This window comes from Grus americana, chromosome 1, assembly GCF_028858705.1.
Source record: "Grus americana isolate bGruAme1 chromosome 1, bGruAme1.mat, whole genome shotgun sequence".
NCBI lineage: Eukaryota > Metazoa > Chordata > Aves > Gruiformes > Gruidae > Grus > Grus americana.
This window is the reverse complement of record NC_072852.1, coordinates 210,229,566-210,256,690: the sequence shown is the minus strand read 5'-3', so window position 1 is coordinate 210,256,690 and position 27,125 is coordinate 210,229,566. Positions and strand designations below refer to the sequence as shown.

At 40.3% G+C, this 27,125-nt stretch overlaps 1 protein-coding gene across 6 annotated transcripts in view; it reads right to left on the bottom strand.

The window, feature by feature from the left end:
• GRM5 (glutamate metabotropic receptor 5) overlaps positions 1 to 27,125 on the bottom strand; it is a 285,898-nt gene that overhangs the window by 250,255 nt on the left and 8,518 nt on the right. For all 6 annotated transcript variants that reach the window (XM_054835043.1, XM_054835006.1, XM_054834996.1 and 3 more), the window contains one exon: positions 25,347 to 26,227. In XM_054835043.1, the coding sequence (XP_054691018.1) occupies positions 25,347 to 26,025 (679 nt within the window). In that variant the 5' untranslated portion in view covers positions 26,026 to 26,227. The remainder of the gene's footprint in view (positions 1 to 25,346; positions 26,228 to 27,125) is intronic.

Genomic DNA, 27,125 nt, shown 5'->3' with positions numbered 1-27,125 from the left:
AGAACAATCAGACAAATAGGGATTTAAGTATCCAGCTGTCCAGCCAGTTACCCCAGCCTAGAATTAGCCATTGAGACTTCTGCAGTGCCCACACAGATCCTCCGAAATCAACATTCTGCTTTGACCTTTACCCCAACTAGACAGCATAAAATACTATAAAAGCCTGCCCCGCATAAGGATGAAGGTGCCTGATTTAGCTAGATTGAAGCCCTTCCCTCTACTTGAGCGTTGCACCTAAAACCTTTACCTGGGGTTGCTCACTTCAGCAAGGTCAGTCCTTTCTCAAACGTGATTCAGGCATAATAGTCCCTGTGTAAGAAGTGAGCTTCCATCTCCCTCTGTGATACAGCTGAAGCAGAGACTGCAGATGTCCTAGCAGTGGGAACTGTAAGGTATTATGGTGTGGATTTCCTTCAGTCTCTCCAGTCAAAGATTTTAATTTTGTATAAATTACTGTCGTGGTTTAGGCCCAGCCGGTAGCTGGGTGCCATGCGGCCGCTCACTCACCCCTCCCCCAGCGGGATGGGAGAGGAGAAGTCTAACAAAAGGCTTGGGTCGAGATAAGGACAGGGAGAGATCACTCACTAATTACCGTCACGAGCAAAACAGACCGAACGTAGAGAGGAGATTCATCTAATTTATTACTAGGCAAAACAGAGTAGAGCAATGAGAAAATAAAATCAAGTCTTAAAACACCTCCCCCCACCCCTCCCATCTTCCCGGGCTCAACTTCACTCCCGGCTTCAACCTCCTCCCCCCTCAGCGGCACAAGGGGGCAGGGAATGGAGGTTGCGGTCAGTTCAGCACACATTGTCTCTGCCGCTTCTTTGTCCTCAGGGGGAGGACTCCTCTCAACATTCCCCTGCTCCAGCATGGAGTCTCTCCCACGGGCTACAGTCCTTCACAAACTGCTCCAGAGTGGTCTCTCCCACAGGGTGCAGACCTTCAGGAGCAAACTGCTCCAGCGTGGGGTCCCCCACAGGGTCACAAGTCCTGCCAGCAAACCTGCCCTGGCGTTGGCTCCCCTCTTCACGGGTCCACAGGTCCTGCCAGGGGCCTGCTCCAGCGTGGGCTTCCCACAGGGCCACAGCCTCCTTCAGGTGCCTCCACCTGCTCCAGCGTGGGGTCCTCCACGGGCTGCAGGTGGAATCTCTACACCCCCTCATCCTTCCTCCATGGGCTGCAGGGGGACAGCCTGCTTCACCACGGCCTTCACCACGGGCTGCAGGGGGATCTCTGCTCCGGTGTCTGGAGCACCTCCTGCCCCTCCTTCTGCACTGACCTTGCTGTCTGCAGAGTTTCTTACATCTTCTTACTCCTCTCTCCGGTTGCAAAAGCTCTAACTGTTTCGTTTTCCTTCTTAAATATGTTATCACAGAGGCGCTGATTGGCTCGGCCTTGGCCAGCGGCAGGTCCATCTTGGAGCCGGCTGGCATTGGCTCTGTCAGACACAGGGGAAGCTTCTAGCAGCTTCTCACAGAAGCCACCCCTGTAGCCCCCCCCACTACCACAACCTTGCCATGCAAATCCAACACAATTACTCAAACATCAGTGAGCCCAGGAAAGAGCAAGAATACAACTTTCAGGAAAGCACTCACCTTGGGCAATGAGATTCCAATCTCTGATGCAGTCAATAATGTGGATTTTATAGAAAGATAGTTCCAAAACATGCAGTCTCTGGCCATTTAGGAATACACTGAGATGTATCTCAGGTGTGGGGGGTTTGTTTGGTTGCTTTTTTGTTTGTTTCTTTGTGTGGTCAGTCCCCACTTGGACTCTATACCTATACTGACAAAACTTTATTGATCAATTGATTTTACCTCCAATTTGTTATTAGCTTACTAGGCAGACCAAAAATCCATTAAGTGATTCCTTTAGAATTTGCAGATTCTTCTTATGTACAAAACTACATTCCATTCAATCCTGCTTTCTTTTTTTATTGCACACTGGAGTTCAAAAAGAGAAGGGGACAGGAGAATGAAGAGAAAGCCACAGGAATTACCTCTGCTTAAGCTAACTTTATTGAATAACAGGCCTTTTTTCCTGCCTCCTTATCTAACTTGAACATGGCATAACCATTGATTTATTTGAATGATGGTGTAGATTTTAACATCAGGCTGTATACCCTCTGTTCCATTTATCAGGGTGTATTGCATCCAGTTTATAAATTGCTGTTCTTCCCCTATTTGCAGCCATGTAGCTCAGCTCATTCGCACGATCATTAATGCCAATGTTTTCTCTGGGGAGTGAAATTAAGCTACTCTGAAAATTCATTACTGTCTTTATCAAGATTAACATGCCAATGTTCTTATAAGTATTTTCTTCTCCTTGCTGTTATTTTTGTAGATTCTGGGGGTATGCACCTTAATTCAGTTTTTTCTTCCAAAACACATATATACATATTGCTGCAGATCAGGTACGTGTTGTAGGTGCAAACTTGATGGCCTCCCAAAGTGACTCCAGCTGACCCAGGTGACACAGTGACATGTGAATAACCTTTCATAAACTTATTAAATTTAATCTCAAAACCAGCTGCAGTTTAGACAAAAAGTTTATCTATTGTAAGGCTATTCTAGAGCCACATCCACCTGAGAGTTGGACATCCTCAACCTACACTTGTTCATTAACATTTTTCTTTCAGCCATCATTACCATTCAATGCGATGTATTTAAAGACAGAAATGATATAATTCAGGCTTCATTTTGCTCCATTAAACAAGGACAAATCTTCTGGGCTCCCATTTCATGACAGGCTCTTCAGATTACACTAATAACCCCTCTCTGCAGCTGTCCCCACTTTGATTCTCTCTTCCTGAGACATCAGTGACTACCAGTCTGCAACAATCAGAAGATGATTTACAGAATCCTGTAAAGCAGGACAAACACTGTTCTATTTTTCCTGAAAATACCTTTCCAAGATCCCATTTGACTTTTTCATATATTGGTTTCTCTTTTCTGCCGCACCCTCTCTTCCTAAGTGCTGAACTCTCGAGGAACCACAGAAATGAGCATTAATCAGGAAGGAAAAAGGAGTATTTGTGGCAGGCAAGACAGGAACTTCATCACTCTGAGCTTCACGCTTAGTCAATAGAGATCATTACGCACCTCAGAACTACTCTGGAAGCCACTTTAAAACTTGAATCTCCCTTGGCAGGTGTCAGAATTTCTCACTGATTTACAGACAAAGCTTAAGATGACTATGATCCTGGAGTGGACTATTTAGGTCAGATACCTAAAGATATGGAAGATTTTAAGTGCCTGCTACAATTTCTTTTAGCCTAGTCTCCAAAAACATCTCATACTTCTTGTACCATTGCTCTTCTTCTCCTTTCTACTGGTTAATATTTTTCCATCATTAGAAAATACCAGGGATTAAACATACATTATACTTATAGCAGTTACAAAAGCATTACATGAAACTAGTCCTGGTGTTGATCACTGAAGGCTTCTGTGAAGAACCTTATGCAATGTCATACCTTCTTTTTCCACGTCACCCAGTTTCCAGTCCACCTCAGTTTCATGGCAGCATTTTCCAACTACTAGGAAACCCAAACCCTAACTAATTTCTTCTGTAGCACTATATTAGCACTTAACAAGCCTGAACAGAGAAAACCCAAACCACATTTTCTCTCTTTAGGGAGAATAAAATAAAATAAATCAATAATGTCATGAAAAAAAGATGAAAAAGCTCTGGGATCTTACCTTTACTTCCATATCATTTTCTTCAAATTTTGTTTGAAAGCAAACATACTACGGAGACATGGTTTGTGGATAATGAGATCATTCCACCCACACAAACATGCATTAAAGCATATCCATTGTCTATGCTATTCTCCAGTATTACACCGACACCCCTAAAATAATGTTTTCTTTAAAGAACCCCAAAAAGATGTTCTAAAAGTCCATCTAAAAAGACCTCGCTGCGAAGTTTATGATTTCACAGATAACTAGTCTTAATCCTCTAGGACAAAAATTATCCAACACTCCCTTTAATTTTACTGAAGAGTTTTTCTTCCACTTCAGCTGTGGTCCTTTCCACTTCCATATTTCCTTCCTACCAATCAACTTGCCTTTGCCTTCATATTCTATAATCTTCATCTTTATGAAGACTGTTATTCAGCACATGTAATTTTAAATAGTTATCTAAAGTACCCGAGTTAGGAGGGCAGTAATCCAAGGTCACTAATGAAGAGGTTAAACAAAATGGAGGGTTGAATCACCCCTTGGAAGTGACTCTCCATTGAGTGGATAGGGTCTCTGGAACAATTTAGTTAGCAGCTTGAAGAAAAATGAAATAGAGCCATCTATTCCACCACTTCTATGCCAAGAAATGTTTGTTTTGGCTTAGGGCCGAGGTTGAATTACTTTTAATGTTGACTCAATCTGTTCTTGTTCTTGTTCATAACTTTGCACACAGCAATGGTAGACTTCAGCGATCTGTTTTTATTTATTTTGGAAGATTTAACTCATCTTGACTTTTACAATTTTTACTTCATTACTATTGTGGATATCCATGATACATTACCTAAATAAACTTTTTGAGGGATTTTAGAGCTCTTCCCTCCATTTTCAATGGGAAAATCCATTCCCAGTGGATTCCATTCCAATAGATACCATTAACTGGGATGAAAACTTTGGATAAGAAAGCCATCTTTGCCTTAGTGCGGGTCCTACTTTATATTTGACTGTCTGATCCTGAGTAGTTTAATTTCTATAATTCATTATCTTTCTTAATTTCTCAAATACCTGTTCTTTTGAAATTAACTCTCTTTCAATGAACAATAATGTTTATACAAAATATATTCATTTAATTAAAACTGAGTAAGCTCACAGCTAGCATTTTTTAATGTCTCATTATTCATTTCAATAAAACAAAGCACATTTAATAATAATACATTTTCAGTTATTAAATATCTCAACACGCTGTAGAGAGCTGCAAACAAATTAAGATCCTTGGAAAACAAAGACGACTATGCAAAGATTCAAGTGGAGTGAAAATCTATGTGTCTGTGCTTGTATACATAACTGCCTGCAGGTTAAGAAAGATATTTATCAGGAAACAAAGGTAACATTTATATTAAAGCAGCACCAGACACCATTCCCTAGTACTGAAACATGATTCTCTATGGCATTAAATTGCTATAATAGCCCCTGGAATAATTTTTGCCTGGATCAAATAGAACTGTCCCAAATAATTCCCAGGCACAGTTGGAGACAGTATGAATCATGAAGTATTCAAAATAGGCAGGTCTGGTATGATCAGATTGTACCAGCTTTTCAAGAACAACCAAATTAAGATTCTTCAGGTATAGCAACTGAAAATTCAGAATTGCACGACATTTATTACTGTAAAGCTCACAAGGAGGATTCTGCCTCTGTATGTTCACACAAGGGTTTCTGCAAAATGGAAGACTGGACGAGGGACAGGACAAGCACAAGTAACATAGATTAGTCTGCAGCCACTGCTTCAATCCAGTCCTCATTATATCAGATTTGCCTTCAGGTTAACCTATGTCAAAAAGACTAGAATTACTCTTAGAAATGTGAGAAATATAAGGTCTTGACACGAGAACTGGAATAGTGTCCAAAGTTCCACATGGGTAGTTATAATTTTCAGACACAATTCTGAGCTACCAGCGTATTACGAGCATCACTTTTCATATCAACAGCACAAATATGTAGAACCAGCATTTTGGTAGCCATCAGTGATTTCCAACAGCAAGTTTATTCCAAGGTTCTGGTTTTACAGAATTTACAATAATATAGCTGTTTCTGCTTCAGTCAAGACCTAAGAGTCAAGGGGCTTTGCTCAGAGAAAAGTACCGCAAGGAAGAAAATGAATAAACTGATTGCCACACACAGTAAGAGGCCTTGATGAAACATGTAATTAAGGCAAGTGGCAATTCCTTCATCAGCATTGTTCTTTTTCTAGCAGATAATACTAAAAACTTGTCAAACATGCATTCAGAAGTCTATTGTCTATCAGCTTTTTGATTTGTATAGAGAAGAAATATATAGAGAAATATATAGAGAAACTGTATAGAGAAGAAATAGCAAAAGATTTCAGAGCACTTGCTGAACCAGAACCCTGCAGAATACGTGATGGATTGAAACTGCCATCTCTTTTTTGTCCAATTCCATTGCACTCTAGACTAATGAAATAAAACAGCCGATGAAAGGAAAGGACTCAGCCTTTAACAGTAAGATAGGTCAAGACTGCATGTGCTACTATTTGGGAATGGAAATTCTTTTCATAAATTACTTATGATGACATATATGGGCACTAGCTAAGGAGAAGGTACCCTGGTGCTAGATGCTATTCAAATGCATAAGAAGAGAGAGGAAAAGAAGTTTTCAGTGCAAATAAATAGACAACAGAATCGCAGTGATACACAAAGAAATACAGAGTGATAGGGAAAAAAAAAAAAAGTAGTTCTTGGCTTATGAGAGAAATCCTCGTGTTCCTGTTGAACAAAGTGGCAATGCCTGTGTACACTTAATGGTGCTGAAGTACATGACAGGATGCCATACAAGCACATCATTGAGTCAAGTAGCTCAGACAAAGAACCACGTAAGTAGGGGGTGCTTTTTCCACAACTGGTTTATCCACAGATAGGTCAGGTATCTCTGCCTGATACTGAATTCCTGAATAACTCAGGAGATTGTTCAACTGCAGGACTGGGTGTTTCTGTATTGATTTCTATAAGAGAGGTTAGGCATCTAACATGTCATTGGTAAGTTATCAGTAGCCATTTGTTAATTTGTAAACTATTCATAACCTTAAAGCAATGTGTGATTGGAAGGAAGGCAGTAAATATCCTTTCTTACTACAAAATCCTTCCTATCAGAAAGTGTCACTCAGTATCTTTGTGGAGACTTTTCACTTGCAAAGACTATACTGAGACAAAAACATCACTGTAGACTTTAGAATATTACATTTTATAGATTAAAATGTTTCAAGCAAAGCCCATAAATAGGCAATATTCACAATCTGACCAACACCCTGAGATATGTAATTACTTTGTATATTGCCCCAAATACCTTTTTAGATTATGTTTAAACCCAAAGCAATCAGTCTTATTATTTATTTAATAAATTTTGCATGCCAGGCAAAATGCTAATCTTTGAAGTCAGAGCATCGTCTCATATATCCATGCAGATTAACAAAATAGTTTCACTGCAAATGTCACTGTCATTAATTTTAGAGGACAGCAAAAGCAGCCATTGGGCATATGAACTCTAACCCATGACTGTCCAGAGGTGTGGTGTGTAGGCGATAAGACTATAGCAAATCCCAGTAACAGAAAATGACAATGCACAAGTTCCAAATCTTCCCATTTTTCATAAAAAAAAAAGAAACCCAAACCTCCTCTTCCCCTTTTCCTATAAAATGTTTATCTATTTTCTACAGAGAAAAATGAAGGAAAATGTTATAAAAATACTTTTTCACACCAATGCAAACAGCAAATACACACGAAAACCTCTCAAATATTGTCATAGTTCTAGTTATGATTTTTTTTACAAACTCCTCTACAAAATTGTGAAGCAATTATTCATTTCTTGCTTATGTAATGAAGCTAGTAGCACCTCTACCATCATCATATCAAAATGACGTATTTATCTAGCCAGAGAGAAACCATCAGTTTATGAGAAGTTATTAACATGATTGATTTGAAGAGCCATTTTATAAAGCAAAATTCAGTCATTTCTACTTGACATATTTAGGACAAATCAACTACTTATAAAATGCAAACACAGTTTTGAGTTATTGATGTATTCCATAGTTTGCTTTTGCTTGAAATTCAGCTATGTCTGCACAAATATTTAGTCCTTTGAGAGCACCTTGCTGCATTCTCACTTCTGATGTGAAGAACAACTTCAGGCCTTGTGCTCCCCACTGAATTTACACAAACAATGGCGGAAGGACCCAGTGTTGCACCTCCCGTACGGTAACAGGTTATGGACATCAACCATGAAAGATAGCCAATTACAAGGGAGACGAGAGATCTGGGGACCAAGATGGGTACCACGGCAGACCTCCAGCACAACGTGCCAGCTTTCAGTCCTTTGGTTCCCTAGTAGTAAAATCACATTTAAATTGTGAAGCATTTCAGGGCCTGTAGACGGCGTGTTCTGAATAGGATCTAGGGTGTATTAAATACTCAGATCTAGAAATTGTATCAGTGAAACAATTCATCTTAAACACCTTTGCTATTTTCTGCACTTTGTTTCTCTTAGTCCTGTACTCTTATCTTTCTCCTTCACCTAGACCTTTGATATTCGGTTTCCTTCCCTCTTGCTAAGCATCCTCTTGGCATTCATATCCAATCTGCACAGAGTTCACTCCCGCCCTTCCACAGCCCAGCTGATAAAATAATCCGTGATGAGATTGCTGCAAGTGGCATTATATAGCGCTCATGTCTTTGAACTGACATCCCAGCAAGAGAGACAGGGCAGGGAGAGCACTGCCAAATCCAGGCTGCTTCTTCCAGATTGTCTGTAGACAGAGGATGGCAATGCTCTACTCTTTTAAGGACTCTGGCTACTTTTGGACAGTTTTCTTTATGGACATGATGCTACCTTCTGTGAAGTCCTTAACAATTTTTTTTCATTTATTCGTACACACACACTGACACTGCCCCTTCTTCCCCAAAACCTTCCATCTTGTGAGCAAAATCTCACTTTTCATTTCAGTTATATGTTAAAGCTTAGGCTGTACACATCTCAATGAAGCCATACATCTTGCAAACATCAAATTAACTCCCTGATTTGTGTAGGCAAATGTACTGTAAGGTTCTATAGGGCCCATGCACATATAGCAAACGGATCCTTTGGGACTTGCACCTGTATTTTAGCTGGCAGCATAATTAGGCCCCATATGGTTAATGAAATGTAACGTGTCAGTATTTTGTAGGCTGAGATTTGTCACACGGAGGTGTTGGATGTAACACCCACTCTACCAACTGTTCAAGAGTAGAAAAAACAAAATCAGTTAAAAGCTTGTGTGTAAAAGAGAAATAGGAATCAGCCTTCGAGCTTTCATTTTTCCAGGTTTCCAGTGTCCTTTCTTCCTTCCTAGGGGAGGTATGTGAGTCAAGGTACTTTTTCTCAATAATGTTTCAGAGTACCTTCTCTAAGGGCACAAACCCCTGTGTGATTGGCAACAGAACATGTACATAAACTACATGTCCACAAGCTTCTCTGCCCTACATTACCAGTAGTGTCTGAGTGTCCCTGACTCTCCAAAGTATTGATCCTCACAACACTGCCATCACACATTTGAAATGTGGGTGTTTGGAGCAAATGCTTCAAAGACACCCATGTGTGCCAATTCTCAGCCTACAAAATGCCAAACCATTATAAAATCATTAAGCAGCCCCCTTGCAGATGGCTGGAGGCATGTCCACAGCAGGCTACGGAAGGGGCTGCAGGCACACCCAATGTAGCTCTGATCTAGCAGGTTGTGCTGAGCCACTAGCTGAGATCCTAAACCCCACAGTGCCATGTCGCATGCTATACTTCCCAATGGTCTGACCAATTTGAGCACAACACTGTAATGGCACAGCCCGGTGCAACCTTGGTGTGTCTGAACCAGTCTGTCCATCAAAAGGCGTTAGCTTGATCGCTACAGTTTCATCAGGACAACATGGCTAGTCCAGCAGAGCACAGAACTGGGTCTCTCACTTCCATGTAAACCATCCCAAACTCACTGCTCCAGTAGCCACTGCACCGTCCTGCTTTCTAAACCAAATGTTCTCAGGCCTAATTTTCTAGTTCTGGGGATTTAATTTGACTCCTACTCCTGACCAGAGCAGTTGAATGGAGCTAGAACAAGAGACAGTACTACGTGTCCAGCCCACAGAGACATAACCTAACCAAACAACAAAGATAGATCCACAGCACAGACTTGAGGATGCAATAGTCTTCCCTCTCATAGCACGGCTTAATATGATGCATATGCCATCGCGTGCGGATGGAAGGGCTTCAACATTGGCCTGACATGGTCATAAGCAACCATGTGTGATTGAGAGGCTTCTCAGCACCTTGTCTCCTGGGTCAGCACCATTTACATGTCACTCCTCCCACAGGGTGGTGCCTGAGGCGCTGTCTAGCCCTGCCTGAACAGCCTGCGAACAGCTCGCATAGCGGAATCTGTCTGCATAAACTGTTGGTTGAATACACATGAATAATGCATAGAGCTGTACTAAAATCAGCTTAGGAGCAGGGAAGGAAGAGGACTATGTTAGCCTGGATGATTCAGACAGTTCTAGTTAACAGGCAGAGCAGAGAGGGAGGGGCAGGAAGGTCACACAATTGAAGAAACAGTCAAATAGCAAATGGTGGAGGAAAAGAGAAATTAGTAAGTCCACAGGTCAAGTAACCTTTGTTTTTTTCAATAAAACTCTATAGCAGGATGTTGTTATAACCATATAGCTTACAGTCCTTGGTTGAATCTTAGGTAGCTTACCAGAAGGAACTACATTCCTAGCCTGTCCCAGTCATTGCTTAAGTCTGACTTCTGTACAAAATCCATAAGGTTGAGATCCCTGAATGCATTCTATACCAGATGCTTCATTGTAAGCTACTTAGGCTTGCTGATATTTATGCTTTTGCATAAAAGCCTTTGGATTTGGGAAAACCCACACACACAAACAAACAAAAAATCCCTCCATAGGAATTCTGTCTGAGTGAACAAAACCTTCAGCCTCATATCCAGTAAGATGTGGAGCATCTACGTATCCCTTTCTTTTCAGTAGGCATGGAGGTGCCAAGAAAGAAGTTAAGTACCTAATTACCCTGTACATTGGTCTTTCAAGGGAGAGGTGCAAGTCAGAGAAAGAGTGCTTCTGATTCAACTGCAACATTTTTTAGACCCCTTAAATTTGAGCTAGTCTCATACTTTCCCTTTAGGGAAAGAAATAGGTCAGACAAATTGCCTGTCTTTTTGCATATGCATGAAAATGAGCAAGGTAACTTCACATCCCACAGCGCTGTTAGAAGGAAAAAAACCCAAAGAAACCACTTTATATATATATATATATATAAAACCATGACTGAAGACATATGAGAAGATTATATTGGAAAGATAATATACACTCATATTATCATTTTGGGCACATATCCTAATCTTTTTGAAAGCTTCTGTTAAAGTGAAAAGGATTTGAATCCTGTATTTTTGTGTAGTAAAGATAAAAGAAAAAGGAAGAACTGCTTACCTACCAACTGTAACCTTGTGTTCTACTCATAAAACCAAATGAGCAGCACCTGCATATTTTTACTAATTTTCCTCCCTGGACTTCTTTGGAAATTTACAATAAAACTCTCCTCTGAGCTGCAAAGCCAGCATGGAAATGGGAAAGGAGCTGAACCTCACTGGTCCTCCACCATCAACAGAAGGTATAAGATCCCTTTCCAAATTTCTTGCTTTTGCTCCTTTCCCATGACTAAATATAGTTTCACTCACTTGCTGTCAGGATGCGTCTATGCTGCCTGTTCGGCACAGCTCTGAGATCACAGCCATCTTCAATACTTTCTGTGAGCCAGGGAACACCCTCAAGAACATGTCAGCATGCTCCCTGACTGCTCACTCGTCTTGCTTACAAAGACTGTCTTTGAGGCAACCTGGTGGAGAGAAGATGGGTGGAACATAGTTTGGGGCTTCTTTAAGTGCAACAAATATTTTGGCCAAGAATCTATTCCAATATAATTGGGAATGAAATTGAGTATGAATATTGTTGAAACTGATGAAGGTGAAATACAGGAAGAATTTCAGCTTATTTTTCACTTTCAAGGCTTTGCTTGCAAATGAAAAAATGTCCTGTTATTCACTAAATGCCAAATCTGCAGATTGAACAACTGTGATATGCAAGGCTTTAAGACAAAATAAATGTGGAATTACTGAATAATATGTCTAGTTTGAAGCAGATTTTTAAAAATGAGAATCTGGACTTTAAATCCTGAACATCAGAAGACATCTGGACTAAGTCTGGACTTTACAGGTGAAAGAACTTATAAAATAGTGTGCAAGTTGGATGGCCTTTATATTAGCGAGGGCTCAGTCTGCATTGGTTGATAGTCATCATCACATAAACCAAAAGTTTTAGAAATTTCCAAATCAGTGCATTCAATCTTATACATAAAATTATCTACCTGAAATTGTTTGATAATCTTATTTTGACCAGGGAGAGATAAGAGGAAAAAAAAGTTAAACCTAACTGGGGGGGAGAAGCAAGGAGTTAAGGTAACCAGAAAAAGAGATGGTAGGAAAAGAAAAAAACCCACACCAATCATTGAGGAAGGTGAGATAGTAAGCCAGATGGGCAGAAGGTGACTTATGACAAGATGGAGGCAGATAACTGTAAAAGGGAAAAATAAACAATACATGTTTATAGGCCACCACTGCATTGGTTTGCTAATAAGGTAAGAAACAGCAGATTGTATGCTGATCTATGGAAAACAATTTCCTGCCTGACTGCAAGCTGAAGAAGTACATGGAGTACTAACTCCCCTACAAAGGAACAAAACCAGGATACATGCTCTTAAAAAAGGATTTGACAAAACTGGAAAGGTTTATACAAGATCTATTGTTCGAGCAAGTCCAGAGGAGGCCACAAAGATGATCAGAGGACTGGAGCACCTCTCCTATGAGGACAGGCTGAGAGAGTTGGGGTTGTTCAGCCTGGAGAAGAGAAGGCTCCGGGGAGACCTTAGAGCAGCCTTCCAGTACCTGAAGGGGCCTATAGGAAATCTGGAGAGGGACTGTTTAGAAAGGCATGGAGTGACAGAACAAGGGGTAATGGCTTTAAGCTGAAGGAGGGGAGATTTAGATTAGATATTAGGAAGAAATTCTTCCCTGTGAGGGTGGTGAGACACTGGAACAGGTTGCCCAGAGAAGCTGTGGAGGCCCCATCCCTGGAAGTGTTTAAGGCCAGGTTGGATGGGGCTTTGGGCAACCTGGTCTAGTGGAGGGTGTCTCTGCCCATGGCAGGGTGGCTGGAACTAGGTGATCTTTGAGGTCCCTTCCAACCCAAACCATTCTATGATTCAGTTTTGGGTCCCTCACCATGGGAGAGAGTGTGAATGTGTCCAAAGAAGAGCAACGAAGCTGGTGAAGGGTCTAGAGCACAAGTCTGATGAGGAGCGGCTGAGGGAACTGGGGTTGTTTAGTCTGGAGAAAAGAAGGCTGAGGGGAGACCTTCTCGCTCTCTACAACTACCTGAAAGGAGGTTGTAGCCAGGTGGGTGTTGGTCTCTTCTCCCAAGTAACAAGTGATAGGACAAGATGGAATGGAAAAAATATCTTCACTGAAAGGGTTATCAATCATTGGAACAGGCTGCCCAGGGAAGTGGTTGATTCACCATCCCTAAAGGTATGTAAAGGACATATAGATGTGGTGCTTAGGGACATGATTTAGTGGTGGACTTGGCAGTGCTAGGTTAATGGTTGGACTTTATGATCTTTAAGGTCTTTTGCAATCTAAACAATTCTATAATTCTATAAGAATAATTTAGCATCTGGAAAATCTGCTTTACAGAAGTAATTGGGAAATAAAGCTCTCTGGTTTAGCCAAAAGAAAGATTAGAACAATGCCTGGGAAAAGAAGCTCTGCGAACATACCAAGATAAAGGGGCTGTAGGTTGGAGCAACAGTGTCAGTCATTTCATTTGAAGAAAAGATAATTCACAGTCTGAACATACTACCCAAAGGTGAAATCAACTTTGCTTTTATATGAAGTCCTTAAGTGAAGATACTCTGTGTATCTTCATAAACAATATGTTTTAGCCTAAGAAATAACTACCAATGACTAGTTGTCATTTTATTACCTATCTTACATAGCAAAATTAAGACATGGAGAAAAGACTTCTGTAATTTCAAATCAGTGAAAGGAGAACATGTTCTGTGACTCTGCCATGCTAGATCATCTGTAGTTTATAAATGCTTGCCTAAAGCTTTATACACTCCAAAATAGCAACACTGGACAATGGTTCACCTGCTGCAACTATCTTGTTCACAAAAACTTTGCAATGTGGTAAGGTAATTTCCTAGATCCTGATCATAGTCCTCTCACTACAGTTTTGCACCTTTCTTTTGGCAGTACCTCTATTAATCTTCCTCCTAAGGCCTGTAACATTATCTAGGAAGATAGAAGAAATCTATCTCAGGAAGAAAAGGTTAAAAAAAAAAAAAAAACAAACCAAAAACCCTAGGTAAGGACAAATAAAAAGCATTTTACTAGATCACAGCAGACTGAGGAACAGACAATTTTCCTCATCTTTCCGCTGTTCTCAGCAGTTAGATTGGATTTTGGCAGTGGGATTTGTTCAGTGAGCTGGTTTACCAGCCACCCCAGTTATTATCTTTCCAACTTGTCTAGTATGTATTGCACTTCTAGCAATACCCATTCTTTATACATTGTTTGTCTGCCCTTTGACAATGTAATTGATTTTATATGCAGGTTTCCACATATATCACCTGGATCAGGTATCTGGCCAGCCATAAATGCTGCCAGACACATCTAGGGAAAAAAAACCCCACAACAAAACACCAAAGGAAACAACAACAAAAAACCCAAAAAACCACCACCAACAACAAAATCCCACCAAAAAAAAAACCAAACCACCACAAAACCCCCTCAGTTAGAGGAAATCTTAACTGTGGTTTTCTCCAGTCAGCATATTTAGAATGAGTTAAATTATGTTAGTTTAAAAACAAGGCTATGATTTATGAATATGCTTGTCTCAAAATTCAGTTGCCAAGGTAGATGGTAACTGTTCTGTTAATAACCTTCCCAATCACTTCTTTAATGTATACACATACAATGTATTTATGTATAATACTCTGCATTACAGCATGGTATGTCTCTACATCATCAGGAGCCTGAAATCAGATTTTAGTAAAATGGATGCAATGTTATTCTCTGTCCAGCGGCTTCCAAATTAAATAATAGCAAAATCTATAATTTTTGGTTCACCTCCAAGATCACTGTCTCCTGCATGATTCAAGAATGCAGGCCTTTCGCCATTCTTAGCTTTGTTGTGCCAGGGGAAGTTTAGATTGGATATTAGGAAAATTTTCTTTGATGAAAGGGCTGTCAAGCACTGGAACAGGCTGCCCAGGGAAGTGGTTGAGTCACTGTCCCTGGAGGTATTTAAAAGATGCATAGATGTGGTGCTTAAGGACATGGTTTAGTGGTTGGACTTGGCAATGTTAGGTTAACGGTTGGACTTGATGATCATAAGCGTCTTTTCCAACCTAAATGATTCTAGAATTCTATGACCAATGTAAATATTGGTTCTACTTCTTAACTCTACAGGAACTTTCTGATTTGGAAAGAACATGGATTTAAGTTCTGCACTATTAAGCTATCCACAATATATTTTTGATGCATAAAGATACTGACAAGTGTCGGACACCTTCATTTAGGCTTGCCAACGTGAGGTCCAAGGTTTGCCAATGTGACACCCAGTCTTGCCAATGTGATGCCCATCTACAAGAAGGGCTCGAAAGAGGATCTGGGAAACTACAGACCTGTCAGCCTGACCTTGGTGCCAGGGAACGTTATGGAAGAGTTCATCTTGGGTGTGCTCACCAAGCATGTGCAAGACAACCAGGGGATCAGGCACAGTCAGCATGGGTTCGTGAAAGGCAGGTCCTGCCTGACCAACCTGATCTCCTTCTATGACCTGGTGACCCGCCTAGTGGATGAAGAAAAGGCTGTGGATGTTATCTACCTGGACTTCAGTAAAGCGTTCGACATGGTCTCCCACAGCATTCTCCTAGAGAAGCCGGTGGCTCATGGCTTAGCCGGGTGCACTCTTCGCTGGGTAAAAAAACTGGCTGGAAGGCCGAGCCCAGAGAATAGTGGTAAACAGAGTTAAATCCAGTTGGCGGCCAGTCACAAGTGGTGTTCCCCAGGGCTCAGTCTTGGGGCTGGTCTTGTTTGACATCTTTATCAATGATCTGGACGAGGGGATTGAGTGTACCCTCAGTAAGTTTGCCAATGACACCAAATTGGGAGGAAGTGTTGATCTACTTGAGGGTAGGAAGGCTGTGCAGAGGGATCTGGACAGGCTGGATACTGGGCCAAGGCCAACTGTGTGAGGTTTAACAAGGCTCAGTGCCAGGTCCTGCACTTGGGTCACAACAACCCCACGCAATGCCACAGGCTTGGGCAAGAGTGGCTGGGAAGCTGCCTGGAGGAAGAGGACTGGGGGGTGTCAGTCGACTGCCGGCTGAACATGAGCCAGCAGTGTGCCGAGGTGGCCAAGAAGGCCAACAGCATCCTGGCTTGTATCAGGAATAGTGTGGCCAGCAGGACCAGGGCAGTGATCGTCCCCCTGTAGTCGGTCCTGGTGGGGCCGCACCTCGAGTACTGTGTTCAGTTTTGGACCCCTCACTCCAAGAAAGGCATTGAGGTGCTGGAGTGTGTCCAGAGGAGGGCAACGAAGCTGGTGAAGGGTCTGGAGCACAAGTCTGATGAGGAGCGGCTGAGGGAACTGGGGTTGTTTGGTCTGGAGAAAAGGAGGCTGAGGGGAGACCTTCTCGCTCTCTACAACTACCTGAAAGGAGGTTGTAGCCAGGTGGGTGTTGGTCTCTTCTCCCAAGTAACAAGTGATAGGACAAGAGGAAATGGCCTCAAATTGCTCCAGGGGAAGTTTAGGTTGGATATTGTGAAAAATTTCTTCACTGAAAGTGTGGTCAGACATTGGAACAGCCTCTCCAGAGAGGTGGTGGAGTCACTATCCCTGGAGGTGTTCAAAAACCATGTAGACATGTCACTTCAGGACATGGTCTAGTAGACATGGTGGTGTTGGGTTGATGGTTGGACTTGATGATCCTAGAGGTCTTTTCCAACCTTAAAGATTCTATGATTCTATGATTGTCCTTGTTTAGGTAGGAAATTAAATTCTAGTGTCTGGTAAAGTGTTTTTACACCTGGGCTCCTAAACTAGCACTCTGGAAAAGCGGGTTCTCATCTTAGTCCTTCCAGTGATGTTGGGTGGCTTTCTTCTGTCTCTCTACCTTTCTTCCTGGCTCCCATCACAACAGGGCCCCCATCTCCCCTGAATTCTCTAAAACTGGATCTATATAGAAACATAGAATGGTTCAGGTTGGAAGGGACCTCAAAGATCACCTAGTTCCAGCCACCCTGCCATGGGCAGGGACACCCTCCACTAGACCAGGTTGCCCAAAGCCCCATCCAACCTGGCCTGGAACACTTCCAGGGATGGGGTATCTACAGCTTCTCTGGGCAACCTGTTCCAGTGTCTCACCACCCTCATAGTAAAGAATTTTTTCCTTATATCTGATCTAATCTAAATCTAAACCTCTTTTAGTTTAAAGCCATTACCCCTTGTCCTATCACTCCATGCCCTTGTAAACAGTCCCTCTCCAGATTTCCTGTAGGCCCCTTCAGGTACTGGAAGGCTGCTCTAAGGTCTCCCCGGAGCCTTCTCTTCTCCAGGCTGAACAACCCCAACTCTCTCAGCCTGTCCTCACAGGAGAGGTGCTCCAGTCCTCTGATCCTCTCTGTTGTCCTCATCTGGACTTGATCCAACAGTAGCAAGGAATATGGAATAATGATGTGTTGTGGTTTTTTTCTCATATGAAAGTGTACTAACTGCACTTTTGACCTTTAAATCTAGGAAAAATTATAACTTCACAAATTTATGACTTAAATTTCCTGGCCCTAGGTAGCATGCATGGAGAAAGAAAAATCTATGGTTTCCAGAATAAGAAAGAAAAGTCATATAACAGATGCAGAAATAGCACAAATTATCACAAATAATAAATAATGGGACCTGTTTCATCAGCCCCAGCTTAACTATTGGATTAATCAGATGTAAATGTATCAAAAAATATTTAATTTATATACAGGATTTTTGGTAGAGAAGACATGCCAAATAAAATGGGAAGGGGGAGATCATCTAGCTCTTCCCCACGGAAAACGGAAGTTTATTAAAACTGTCAAAGAACATTAATATTTTCAAAAATTTTAAAAAGTTGACATCTTTTTGAATTAAGTTTCCATTTGACTTATAAAATTACCTTTTATCATCTATTTTAATATAATCACAAGACAAGCAGTTTATTTTGACCAACTTCTGAGTTTCATCATAGCTTTAATTCACTAAAAAATGTTATTTTAGTTTTCAATTTTGACTTGTGGTAAAAAATACTTCAGGAACTTTTTTTTTTTCCCAAATTTATGGAATATCTATTTTCCAGCCAGCTCTACAGCATGTATTCTTTCATCTCAAAGACAAAATATTGACAGCGGTTACAGGAAAATGATCCGCTGTCACTACCCATAGTTGTCTGAAAGCATACATTAGGAGGACCATCTTTCATTAAAACTGATCTGACCCATCAAGCACTGTGCAGTGAAACTTGGTTCCTGAAAGATTTCCAAATCTCATCAACTTGATAGATCCCATTCTGATTGAAGATGTGCACCCTGGGGATAGAGACAAGAACTGTGCCATTTCCAGGCCCAAGGCAAAAGACAAATTTAAGATGAAGCGGGAGGATGCTGGACTCCCACTGTCTCTTCTCAGTGAAGGCAGGTTTCATAGCACTGCAACTTTCATTGACTAGCTACAGAGTCTAAGTGAGGGGAAAAGTGACATTCAAACACTTAGACTCTAAGAAAAAGGAGCAAAGTGACATTTTGAAGATCTAAATGCCCTGATTTTAGCTAAGTCCACCCTATACTGTTCCTTTCAAAGTGATTTTTAAAGACTTTAGAACAGTATACTTCCTTGCTCGCCTTCCCTTTGCTGTCTCGTATTTCCCCTAACAATCTTCATCCCCAGATGTATACGCCTTGTTCTGTATTTTTCTGTCAGTCAAGATACTTCACAGTGGGTATGTCTGGGCTGAGCAGTCTGCCAGCAATGTTAAAGTGCTGTCCAGTTAGTCAGTCATAACTTGATGCTGCTTCAGTTTTCTGTTTTAATATTCCCAGCTGATTGACAGTATTTGCTCACTTTTCACAATTGTGATGCTAGGATAAATATTTTAATTTGGGCCAAAAAAAAGCCACCTTTGTTATAGATGTCAACATTCAATAAAAATGAGCAAACACCTCAACAGGATAGGACTGGAACTATGTTTTGCATTTCCCGTATTTTCTTACAGAAGAGTGATATTTTTTTTATTTTTGTTACAAGATTGATGTGATTAAAAGCATATCAAATTGGGATCATCCTGATCTCAACATTTATGTTTGAAATGGTTTAAAAGTAAAAAAAAAAAAAAAAAAAGTAATTTAAAAAATAAAAACCCCAATTATTTTGCCTAGGGGCAAAAATGAAACATTGCTGAAATAGAATATCTCCAGTCTTTAGACAGGACATTCTTCAACTTTCAGAAACAGATTTTTAGAAATAAATTTTTTGGAGGGATTAAAATAGTTTACTTATAGAATATTAGAATTAATTAAAATTAGGTTGAATTGAAACTTGAGTGGCTTTGGTTGACATGAGTGATTTTGCTTGGCATGAGTGACTGGAGTGCAGAAGCCTTAGGCCACAAACCGTGACTGAACTGTAGTTGAACCTTTGCTTGGTCGAGGGGGAGAAGTACTGGGACACATGCACCGCGAGATAAACTGGATGAAGCTTATAATTCAGGGAAAAGACCTTCAAAGAGGGAGAGAAACCATTTTATCCCAAGTCAACAGAAGACAGATGAGACCCACGTGTGGATAAGACAAGAGGATGATGAAACTGCGTAGATAAAATTTGAAAGATGTTACTCCAGTCATCGTAGGGGAAAAGCAGCTTGATTGGACAAAAAGTCTGTGTGTGTCTTGTGGACAGGTGCAGGAACACTTTGTGTAGTAGATTGTGAGTCCTCAGAAGGCACAGGAAAATAACCAAGGGTGTCCCTCTGCGGAGGCACCCAGCTCAAGCTGAAATAACTGACTCTGTGGCAGAGCTGAGGGTCCAAACTGTTCTTTAGAGCTGGAGGTTAAAACTGGATCCAGCCACACCTAGGCTCCTCTCTGAGAAGAAGTTTAGAAAGCAAAGGGGTCCAGTCTGAACCTCATGACTTGGTGGGAAGGTCTTCTTGGACTCTTCTATAACAATTTTCTTTAAAATTGAAAATATTTTCATGGACTAGCAATTACCTTTTTTGGTACATTACTTCTATGTGGGTTTTTTTTTCTGCATATAAACCATGAAAAAATATCACCTATGGTTAAAATGAAATGAATCTAGGTTTAAATCATATTATTTTGTGAAAAGCAAATGATATTTCTGACCATAATATAGTTTTTGCATCTAAAGGAAAAAAATTTAGAGTCTGAAAGAAAATCTCCACAACGTCCTATAAGTACGATTTGTTCCAAGCAGCAGGTTTAAGGTCAACTTGTTGCAGCTCTTTCGTTCATTTCTTCATCCTATTCTCACAGACTATGACTAATTTTCATTTCACTCTTTACTTGGTAGCAAAGGATGTAGGCAAAAATAGTCTTGTAACCAGACACATTTGAACAAACATGAAAGGAAATGTGTGAAATAACCCTTATCTGCAAGAAAAATAAGTTCTGCTTTTGTTACGCTTGCCTGGTTACATCCTAAGAAAATGAACATGAACCACCTCTTTATATTCACTTATGACAAATTTAAATGGAGGAAAGTGATATTAAACAGAGAGGACTTTGAGGATGAGTTTGATTTAATGTTTACCTGCGGAGCTGTCTAAAGAAAGTGTTAACAAAATGGCTTCTTTCTTAAGGCTGTGTTCAAAAGTAAATCACACCCTTTACCTAATGGAGTAAAATTTATCCTTTGCCACCCCCAATAAATTAGGCCTGTTGTGTTTCAATTGTACCCCTGTGCGGTTCTGTTTTCCAGCATACATCACCTCTTCACTCCATTCAGAGTGGCAAAAATAAATGGTTTCCAATGGCAATAACAATTGTCTTTCAAATTATTAATTCATTTGGCTCCAGGCAAGTTTTAAGCACAGACTCTCAGGGACTGACCTTGTTTCTGACTAGGAAGACCTGATCTGAATGTCAGTCTGGTCAATGGGGGGGTGTTGACTTCAAATGGGCTTTCAATGAGGCCTTCAGACCACAATGATGGGGAAAGAGAAAATTGTATATATTTTTCTCTGATCTTTCAAAAAGACCAGAAAATGCTTTCATACAGGAATGAGGTAAACAGACAGTTCTTTGTCTCTTGGGGCAGACAGCCAGCTTCTCCCCGGTTCCCCAACCATTTCCATTTAGTTGTGGTGCCAAATGGTGAAGTAAGAAAAGGCTGAGACAAAACTGCAGGAGTAGTTGAGCTGCCTGGCCCATCTGCATGCCAACCATTACTACCCAAAATCCAGATACATGCACAAATTTTCCTCTCTACCCCCTTGTCCATGCATTAGTTTCCTCAGGGGTGGACAACAGTTACATGAGCTAAAAAAGATCCCTAAAGTGCTCTGAGAAATTGAGGGCTTCTCTCTGCTGAGCTACTTTGCCGGAGAGAGACACAGACTGAGTTCCTGGCTGCATTATTGACCCGCTGTCTGTCTGAGAAGTGAAAGTTGGTTTGAGTTTAACAAAAGTTTGTTTAAGCTCTGTTCCTATCGCAGTGGTGGAAAAAAACATCTGTAACGTCAGCGGAAAGAATTAGATCAGTATGCAAGCTTGAAATAAAATGGTCTCCAGCACATCCTGCATGCCTCTTGTAGAAATCCATACAGTTAAAGGCACTTGCTTCGGGCTTTAAGTCATAGGTCCTTAGTACAAGGAGTTTCCCATCACATTTTTCCTCTTTGCTTGCTCGCTCCTACCTCCCTGCTACAGTGTTAACATGTCTGTTCATGGGGCTACAGAGTGACCTGGATTCCAGAACTGATGAGGCTTTTTCAAAAAGTGTCCTGATAATGGGTGAATTTTTTTTTATTTAGAGCCAGATTGATTCTGCCCCACAAATCATTAAATGCAAGGAAGAGCTGGAGAGTGGAGGAAGATAATGACGCCAGTGGTATATGTCATTCCTGACACAGCCAAGCAAGGGGAGTTACAACTTAAGACTACCTAAGACTTGCAAAGATTTCTGATTAGCATATGTAAAATACACTATAGTAAGTGGAGACGACTGTTGCTTTATGAGAAATATCCTTCCTATGTTACTCATATTTCCTATTCATTGGATTGCAGAAACTTCCTCCTTAAAATTATAAGAGCTCCGCTGACAATAGTGCTTGCTACCTTCCAATTTTTATGAAAAAAAATAAAAAAAAATTAATACTCTTAGTGGTTATTTGCACACCTGGAGGCATCATCTTGATTAAACTGTGATGCTAAATATCAAAGAAGCAAAGCTTACGAGAACCTCTCAGAAATTTTGTGTATTTTAAATCTGGAAGTCTTGAATAAGGATTTAACAACAAAACTTCAGATCAACCTCCCAAAATACTAATCCATTGCAGACACAGATGATTAGTAAGTACAGAAGGAAAGATTCAAACAGGAAGCTTTTTATTACGAAGCTACTGACTTATCCCAGGCTTTTTGTATCCTAGACCAAAAAAAGACCTATAACTTTATTTGCTGATGACACTACCAAAGCAATGAAATAACCAAACTTTTTCTGCCTCTTCTTTTCCCCCAGTCCAGCTTTGAAAGAGAGGACTCTCAATCTCCTTGGAAATCCTTCCCAGAAACCCAAGATCATATTTCAGAAGCGTCTGGGTAATGCATGAAGATTAGCTAAAGATAATGAATGTAGATGGCCAGAATTACTGGAGGCACTGAAAGAGGTCCTCTCTCAATGGGTGGGCAAGATCCGAAGTCGATGAAAATTGCAAGGAGTGGGATTCAACAATTTTTTTTCCCCTATTTTGAAACAATACCTATGAATGTAGGACACTGAGTATAGGGACATATTTGGAATGTTTACAAGTAAATAGATGCTATATTAAAATGAAAAATAATATCAAAAATAGAAATAATAGAAAAATAAAGAATATCTCTTTTGCTTGTTTACTCGATTCCTTTAACATTCATCTATAGGAGTGTTTTGTGGTGTTTTTAAAAAAATCTTTCTGTTCCTGGAAGGGACAACATCTGCCATAATCTTTGGAAACTGTCCAGAACATCAGACTTTGTCACATTTCAAAGAAATACCTTGACCAGTTTGTATTTGTCTATCCCATTATAAATACCATCTGTTCTACTGTTAGAACACATTTGTGTGATGTTATTTAACTGGAGAGCATATTCATCATCATCATGACCAGACCATGCAAATAGAAGATAGGATCATAAGATTCCCAGAACCCAAGTTTAATGTTCATTCACTGAAGTCCAGAGTTATGTTGCTCTAAACATGCTATGAATTGTCTGAGGCCTCAGGTATTAACAACGTACCACCTGTCTTGTCCACTTTGATACCAGCACAAGTAGGCACATGTTGTACTAGATATATCATTCATCATTTCTCCTTCTTCACACCCAGCTCCTCTGTCATTTTCTACTCTTGTCTTGCCCATAGCAGCTACCTCCACCTTCAACCGTTGTGTCCCTATTCCCTTCTTTCCAATGCACAGTGCAAAGTTCCTCTGCCATAAGATTAACATGCCATATGTTACCATCTGCTCCAAACAGAGTGTCCACGGGAAATGGTACGAGTAAGTAGTCTCACTCTGTGCAGAACCAGACCTTGATATAAGCTTGACAATTCCCACACTGAATATGTAAGTATTCCCTTTCAATAAGCAGAGGTGTAAAAGTTGTTCATAGTAAAAATTAGATGATACATCAAAAGTAGTCAGGATATAAAATTTTATGCTCATGTGATACATCAGTGGCATTATTTTTGACCATGGTGTTAGTCATAGATATTTGTGAAGCGAAGGCTGCACACCAAGCCATGCCAAAGGCATCAGCTGGCACAGAGTACCTTCACTACATGATGTGACATAGGGTGATTTATACACTGTTATATTAAACTGTTAATATATTCATGCATCCCTGCACAAAAGAGGCTGCAGTTATTTACCAGCTTTTGTTATTGTGATAGCAACATGGTTGCAACAATCTGCATGTAAGTTCTAACTTTTTTTTTTAAATACTGCAGAACGAGCTCTCTACATATCTATAGGAGGACAAAGATCTCTACATACTAGCGTTGGACCAGTATCACCCCAAAAAGGGCTTTGAATAGTATAAAGACTGCCAGAGAAGCATACTCAGTGTGTGGGAAGGACAATCTGCTTTCTATTGATTGTAATAAAGCCAGCAGCATCTGCTGCTGTTCAGAAATGCTGTCACCACTACTCAATCTCTTAATACCACTTTTCATTCCCAGATCATATTCTGAGCCTTTCATTCTGAGTTTCTCTGTTTGAACAGAGGTGACCCAGTGAGATCCTAAAATTCATCACTGAACCTAATTCCAGAAAACTCATGAAATGGTGCAGTCATTAGACAGTGACTGGTGAAACCTGCTCTTAAAGTGGTATGAAATTCTAGTGGCTTATGGCAAGATGAACTCACTCAGTTCTGCCAATACAAGGAATAACAAAATCCAGTAAGCTTTTCCATAGCATTTCCCTTTAATCATATACTCTTCTGAACACTGGGTGAAAAGCTTAAGCTCTAACTCAAATTAATAAAAAGAGGAAAGCAATTTAGCACATGGTTCTAATTTTCTGGACACCTGATGGAGCATAAAAGTGTGAAGAAGATCTGAGGAGACTTCCCTTCCTCGTTCCTGAAACCAATGGCCAGATTCAGAGCAAGAGGTACCTGCAGTACTCCATGGAATATTATAAAAAGGACAGAAATAGTTCTGGTTTCTAAGAGCTGGGACAACATGCATTCAAATATTAGCCAGAACTAATGTGTGTTCTAGTATTCATGTGTCTGTGCTTCAGATATTAAACAGGAACACATTCTGACTCAGGTAGAGTTTCAAATGATGATTTAGCTCTCTTCTGCACAAGGAAGACCAGATGTTTTCTCATTTCCCATTGATACCAATATAGTAAAAATGATTATTTTACATAAATACACTAATTGGTAGATTAAAAAAAAAAAGACAACTAAATTAAATTAAAGTCACTTAGGAGACTCCAGAGCTAGCGCTTTTAGTAACAAGTGGCCCTAGAGCACACACAACCCTGTATTTCAAACTTTGTTCTCAGTCATTGTCAACATGATGCTACTTCAGCGCTGCAGGGAATGTGTAATTATTATTAATTAAGTATAGTAAAAGTTTATACTGTTGACAGCTGACTGGCTAAAAACTCAACAACATCAGACTATCATCATTTATCTATTTGACCACATCAAAGTTCAAAGATTTTATATGGAAAAAAATAACCTCTTACCTTCAGTATGTACAGCAGAAACATAGGTCCAGTTATAGCGCTTGACAATGTCCACCATAGCCCGTGCTTGCTGTGCATCAGATGGCACAACTCTCATAAAATACTTGAAGAGGGTTTTGTCACTTAGGTCCATGCTTGTGGCAGAATAAGCAATCTGAGGTATATTGAAAAGCTGCAACAAGTTCTGGACCTGGATAGCAACTGAGCTAGAGCCAGGTCCAATGACACCAACAATGGGTTTCTTGGAGCGGAAAGATGATGAAGATCCATCCACACATCGCACCATCCCTTCCTCTTCTTCTGATGAAATCAGAGAGTCCCTTATAAACTCAATGCTCTGCTCCAGAGCCACAGCAGAATGCCAGCAGGAGTCCCTTATTTCACATCCTAGCGTTATATTTGGCAACAGTGTGGGGTCCAAATTAATTCTGTCAAGGGTATGTAGCATTGCCTCCACTCTCTGAATGCCATACTGCTCTCTTACCTCTCCACATTTCCTCTCATGAACCTTGTCAACAGTTGGTTGGTGGTGGACAGAGAATAGAGCTCCAATGATAATATCACCAGGCATGTGTGCAACCACCCTTCTTTCATTGGCTTGTGCAGAAACCAAAAGCCCAAAGTTCCCACAGACATCTTCCTTCAATAGCAGGATTGCAAGGAACAGCAAAAGGACCATTTTAGGAAATGGTTTAGGCTGGTAGAGACAACATGATGGAACAAAACCGGAGAGCTGGTGAAAGCAGTTATCAAATCTTTTGGATAAAAGGAGCACTATGCTGACGGTTAGCCAGGAGTTTGCGTATATTCTCTAAGAAGTCACCATCATCTCCAAGTGGACAGTTATGCAGAGCTGCACATGTGATCATAATCCTCATAACCTTCAAAAATGAGTAAATAAGAGAAAAAACTTTAAAATTGTTACAAAGTCAGCTTTGTAATCTGTTCTAAAATTGCACCTATTCCTACTGCTGTCAATGACTGTAATACATTGTCTCCTATATACACTTGCTTCATTAATTTTCAAGGTGGAAAACTTTGTTGTACTTCAGCGTTTCACAATCTTAGGCTTGTACTTCTGCTGGTATAAATCGGTACCTTTCTCTTTGACACTCTTGTTTAAAAACTCCTTTGGGAAATGCTTGCAAAAGCACAAAAGACAGATAAGTATTTAATTCCAATGAAGAAAGACGCTGCCATTTCTGATGTGTGTCTTCAAAAACAACTCCCTTTACTTTCAGACACATTCCATATCACAACTGCCTATGTCACACTAATGCACCTTGGGCTGTACTGTGTTATCAGTTGCAGCACTAGGAAACTGCTGTTGACAAAAAGAGCTGATCCTGAAACGTTCTAAGGAATGCAGGATCTGGTTCTTCAAATTGGTAAATCTGTTTTTTCTTTGTAAGTCATAACATGAAAGAAATTAACTTTTAAAATAAGTTAGGATTAAGAAATCTGATTTTATTATTACTATTTACATTTGTTTTAAGCAGTGAATATTTCAGCAGAGGAACAACAACTCTAAAACAGCAGAGAAATTAAATTCTTTTCATCTTTTTATATCCTTAAATCAAACATTTCCAATAAGCAATTTGACAAATCCTGCTACTGTGGACAACCATACAGACTTTGCTGATAGAAAGAAGTCAACATAGAGACTACACAGATGCATTACTGCTGAAAATATTTGATCTGCTATGTTTGCTGATAGTCTGCAATGCTATCTGCACTGAGCTTTAGTGTTCAAAAAAAAAAAAAGAAAAAAGAAAAGAA